General features: G+C 28.1%; 1 protein-coding gene across 1 annotated transcript in view; it reads right to left on the reverse strand.

Moving 5' to 3' along the window:
- Nucleotides 1–5445, reverse strand: part of LOC129905691 (villin-like protein quail) — a 28974-nt gene extending 23529 nt beyond the window's left edge. The window contains exon 1 of the mRNA XM_055981230.1: nt 5067–5445. Coding sequence (XP_055837205.1) covers nt 5067–5102 — 36 coding nt within the window. The 5' untranslated portion in view covers nt 5103–5445. The remainder of the gene's footprint in view (nt 1–5066) is intronic.
- Between the last annotated feature and the right edge of the window lie 555 nt (nt 5446–6000).

Raw genomic sequence — 6000 nt, forward strand, 5'->3', positions numbered from 1 at the left:
TTCTTTTAGTTTGAAAGAAGAATGAAGAAAACCAAATCCCATTAACACCATAAGGTTATATAGGTATATTGTTCTCGATGCTATTTATCAGTCAAAAGATAAATTAACGATAATTAGGATTGGGTTCATTGAACTGGTACCACGAAGACGAAAAACTGAAAAAAGTAAACATAAAACATAACAATTTAGCTTTCATAAGGTTCAATGCAAACTGGGTTTCACAAACTAATAGCTAATCTAGTCCAGTGCATTTATGATGTTTCATATACGGGCGACCCATCAGTTTGTACCACGCCCAAATTTTTTTTTACATTCGATAAAAATCGATCTGTTCATCCTAGGTAAAAGTTGGTTCGACAAAAAACGTAGGAAAGTAAATTTTGCGTATTTTATGTTAACAACATTTTTTTGATATTCTGAATATTTAAAAGTAACAAGCCAAAAAAGCAAAAAAAAAACGAAAAAAATTAAAATTTTTATGTTTTGAGCACTTTTTATCAAGATTATGAAAAAACGTTTCGAAAAATATTATTGTCCTTAAAATTCTATACAACTCTGCTGTACAACTTTTTTTTGTATGGCTTTAAATACAAAAGTTATCTACTTTTTTTTTTGTTAAAGAATGCCTGTTTTTACTTGCGATATAGGTACTATAGGGCAAGTTTAGGATTCGTAAAAAAAATCGAACTCGAGATAACAATTTTACATGACATTACGATGATGGGGAATGCCAAAAAAGTGGGTCCGGCAATTCTGTCTGTCTGTCTGTCTGTCTCTATCTGGAGCTGCAGCCTAAACGAGTGAAGTGATTTTCTTCAAACTTGGTAGTTAGCAGTTTTTGGTGATTCCCTAGAGGGGAAATTGAAATTTTTTTTTATGTCCAAAATTAACGGTACCTGCCATATAACGGAAATAGAAAAGTTAATTTTTTTCAAAAACGGCTCTAACGATTTTGATTAAAATTTTTGTGTGTAGTACTACACATAAGGGCCAACTTTTTAAATAAAAAAAATATTTTTTGTACCGTTATTAACGGTACCTGTCATAGAACGGTTTTTTTCGTTTCTGAATATCTCGTACAACATTAACCCGATTTAAATGAAAATTTTTATACAAAAGTGTGTAAGTAAAGATAATATTAAAATTTTAGAAAATTTTCAAATAACGCATTTTTGGTTTTTTTAAAAATATTTCAAAATTTTTTTTTGAAAAATCAAGTTTTTGAAAACGGATCAATGAAAAATTTTGAAATTCAGTTTTTATGTGTAAATTAATTATTTCTTCAAAATGGCATACCAACTTTTTTTTTGAAAAATGTTAAAAAATTTTTATATATAAAAAATTATTTATCCTATTTTCGTGACCTTTTTTGAATCAAAATTATGATCCTAAGTGGGCTGTAGGTCTGTCTTGATAATTTTAATATTTCGTCGACGTTTCGGGCGTGATTACACCCTTCTTCAGGACTTTTATTATAAAATAATAAATTTTAAGATATTTCTTAAAATTTGTTTTGGTAAATTTTCTGCTATCTCATTTTTATTTCTTAAATTTTTGTAAATATTTTAAAATTCAAAAATTGAAGCCTTAAAAAAGACGTTTCAATTTATCAAATTTCAAAATAAGGCTTCAATTTTTGAATTTTAAAATATTTACAAAAATATAAGAAATAAAAAAGAGATAGCAGAAAATTTACCAAAACAAATTTTAAGAAATATCTTAAAATTTATTATTTTATAATATTAGTCCTGAAGAAGGGTGTAATCACGCCCGAAACGTCGACGAAATATTAAAATTATCAAGACAGACCTACAGCCCACTTAGGATCATAATTTTTATAAAAAATTATTTTTTTAAAAAACGGCTCCTACAATTTTCGAAATTTTTTTTCTAAAAATACCTTTTTATACAAGAAATAAAATGGCATATTTGTTTTTTTTTTTAAGATAATTTAAAACGGAGTTTAATTAATTATAAAAAGAGATTTAATTTTTTTATACTCCTTATGAAATTTCTTCAAAGAAAATATCAAATTTTAAATTACTTGAATAAAAAGCTTTAACATTATAGTTACTTTAAGCATAAGAGCAAGTAAGTGCGACCCCAGTCGTGCAATTTATTTTTTTTTATTTTTTAGCTTATATCTCTTTTAATGTTCAGAATATCGAAAAAATGTTCTTAAAATCACCTAACTCTCTATGGAACGAGGTGAGATGGTACAAACTGCTGGGTCAAATTATATTATGTCATTCTATCTCTTCTGCACCGGCGCACAGTGGATCCATTGGTACACTGAATGATAATAGCATTGAAAATAAGAAAAAGCTGCCAATTTTTTTTTATTCAAAATGGCGGTTCCAAAATGGCGGAAAGAATGGGCGTTAAAATAGAATTTTCATTTTCAAAACAGTATATAAGCTAGAAATTGGGCTAAATTCAAGACAAAAATGTGTCAGATCTTAAATTTAGGATTGATTCATAGATTCATATTCTTTCAAAAATTTTAAAAACAGTGATAAATGTAATTAGATCTCTTCTATTTATGTTTCATAAGAAAATTGAAAATATTGCGGTTATATGGTTGCCAACTATGTTTTTAAGTAAATATAAAAAAAAAACATGATATAATGAAAAGTTTCAATGTTCAATAAAAATGAAGCCTGAACTACATCAAAACACAAAGTCAAAAAAGTACAAAAAAGTAAAAAAAAGCTCAAAATATAAAAATCACATATATATTTACCTAACATCTATTGAAAAAAAATTAATTAAAAAAGCTCTTTTGTTTTTGAAGTTTTAAATTTCAAATAAAAAAAAAATGAAAAATAAACAAATTACAGTCAACTCCATCTTAGTCGAATTGTCACAGGACACCAAAATTGGTTCGAGTTAGAGGGAAATTCGACTAAGAGGAATCTTTTTAATCTTTCTGCTGCAGTCGGTTTCATTTAAACGTTAAAAAAATTTGAGTTAGAGGAAAATTTGACCTAAAGGAAGTACGACTTATAAGGAATCGACTGTATTTGAAATTTCAATTGTTTGTCAAAAGAGCTTTTTTTTCGCAAAATGACAGGAACTATGTGATCGACGAGCTACCTTACCGAAAGGATATAAAATATTGTTTGAGTGTATTTGTTTTTAAAAATTTGTGAAAATTGAAAGCTTGGTCTTGTTCAAGCTTTTTGAATCGAATACTTTTTTAAAATGAAAGGGAGATATACAAATAAGCTACTAAGGGGAAGAAGAAAAAACATCGTGTTTACTTTTTTGTACTTTTTTTGACTTTGTGTTTTGATGTAGTTCAGGCTTGAGAATTTATTTTTTTCTGTGAACCAAAATATACTTTTCTAATAGATTTTAATGTTTTTAATTCAAATCTAAAGTCGAAATAATTCTGCAACGTCAAGTTTTTGAGATATAAGTAGTTTAAAATTAATTTTTATCTACGAAACGAAACGAAAGGAAATCTGGGTTTCGGTTAAGGAAATCTGTCGAGAGTGACTCTCACTCCCGCCGCAGTGCATCTACGTCTCCGGTAATATGCAAGAATATTTTAAATTTTACCCAATTTTTTAATTTTAAATATGAGCAGAATCTACGAGGCTAACGAAGTATTTTTAATTTGTGATAGATTTTTTAATGCATTTTGTTCTTATGTTTATTTGATAACACTGGCAACAAAAAAAACTGAGAATTATGTTCAATTGTTGAGTACAAATGATACTGTATTTCGATTTGGATGTGTTGGAATCAAACTGTAATTCACATTACTTACAAGTTGCCGAGGTGCACTGTTGCGTATACGTACTCTGTTTTGCATTTATTTGTTTCATATAGGTATGGACGTTTTTGGATTGAATTTAAAAATAATTTTAAAAAATTGAAAAATTAACACGAAAAATAATGTAACTTTATTGCCGTATATTCCAGGAAGAATGGGAAATCGGAGGGGTCAGAAAAATTAATTAATGAATTTTTTTGATAAGTATTGACGCAGAATTTCACCCTCTATAGCAGGTTTAAATTCCCCAAAATCCTACTATTGGCCTCTTTTTACCTATGAAAAGATGAAAATTTTTAGAGTTTGGGAGAGTAGGGAGGGACTAAATTTTACAGGGGTAAGAAGTAACAGTTAAATAAAAACAGTGTTCGCCCTTAAATTAAGTGTGAAAGAGAAAAATGTTCTGTTCGATAGTAAAGGAAGTTCTTAGGGTGGTACCAAAAAATAGCACTTTTGTGGCTTTTTTGTTTTATTTTTTTGTTAGTTTGTAGGGAAGACCAAATAAAAATGTATTTGGTTTTTGGCTTGTTCATGTAAGACACGTGTCAATTTTGGGTTTCCGAAAATGTAATGCAACTGAAATGCTTCTAAATAAAAGTTTTGGTGAAAATAGAGAGATCAAGAAAACAATTCCGTTAGAACATTGGGGTGACAAAAACCAACCGTTTAAAGAAGGAGTATTGAATAAGGTCAAAATTCAGATAAAGCTTAATATCATTGTGCAAGATGGAACACTGTTCCAAATTCAACATTTTGTATATCAATGAAGTTTGGTATCCTTTTCGCAAATCAGGTATTTTATGTGTCACGCCCGTAACACATCTAAATTTTAAACTATATCTAATATATTTTCAATTTATTTGTCACTGTTATAAAGAACACAATGTATTTTTAACAAATATTGAATATTTTGCAAATAATTCATACAATTATGAGTAAAAGTGTCACGCCCGTACACCCACAACAATTGATTGAATACCGTAAGTATGTGGGACACGTTGTCCTTGTCGGCTTGTACACTATTGTGTCTATAGTATTTTTCAAAATAATATATTATTTTTTCACACATCAATCATACAAATAAGCATCACTTAAAACTTGATAACTAAAAAGTAATCAATTAAATTAGTCTTTGAATCAATCATTTGTGCAGCAGTGTGATGAACATTTTAAGATTTAGAAATAAGGCTTTATAAATGTATTGGTGTATACCCAGCAATAATATCAAATTAAGACCTCATAAATATTTTACATTTATCTATGTAAGATAAAGCTTGAATTTTACCTGTTGAATGAAATTCCATTTAATCATGTTTCGCATTTGTATTAAATATTTAGTGATTGATAGGATCACTTAAGTACACAATTATAATTTTTTTATTTGGTACAATTCACCCACTTGCACCTTTTTTTTCTTTCTTGTATATTCACATCAAATTTTTTTCTATGATCGATGACACATAAACCACCGTTATAATAAAATTAAATAACAAACGTTCGTAAATAATTTTCTTGAAAAAGTTTAATAACTTTTGCGACGGTTGCGGTTATCGATGGAAATTCAAAAATAAACAAATTTTATCATAATAATAATTCCAGTAGTTTTATGTTTATCATTTTAAACAATGAAACAAAGAATTTTAAATTTCTATAAAAGTAAAAATTTTTTTGTATAGGATCAAGATAAACCAGGCAGCTTTTATGCGCGAGAGGCGAGAGTTTAAAGTGCGCGCACTGGAAATGTTAAAATTTTTGTGTCAGCTACTTAAGCATCATGAGACAAGGGAACCGTCTTGCATGGCTATGTTAAACATTTTGCTACGCATATACAATAAAAAAATCATATGCAGCATGGACTGAACTGGACCTACACCTTGTGTTTGAACTTTGAAATTTATTCTATAATTTGAATAAATTAAATTTGTTTTTGTTTTGATACAAAATAAAATCGAAATGATGATGATCAGATTTTTATGCGGAAGTGATCTGAATTATTTCATTTTTATTTATATTTTGAAAAAGGGGTTCGGCTTAATTTGTGTGAATAACATACATAATAGTTATCAACTTTCTCATAAATAAACTTTGCCTAGTTTGTGTGACATTTTGAATGAATCTATATTAGTTTTTTTTTTTTATTGTAGTAGAAATAAATTCACGAGGTGCAGTGATGTTTTTTTTTCTAAGCCCGGAGAGACTGGCTAAACAAAATTTTTCAG

The sequence above is a fragment of the Episyrphus balteatus genome, chromosome 1 (genome assembly GCF_945859705.1).
Source record: "Episyrphus balteatus chromosome 1, idEpiBalt1.1, whole genome shotgun sequence".
NCBI classification, from domain to species: Eukaryota; Metazoa; Arthropoda; class Insecta; order Diptera; family Syrphidae; genus Episyrphus; species Episyrphus balteatus.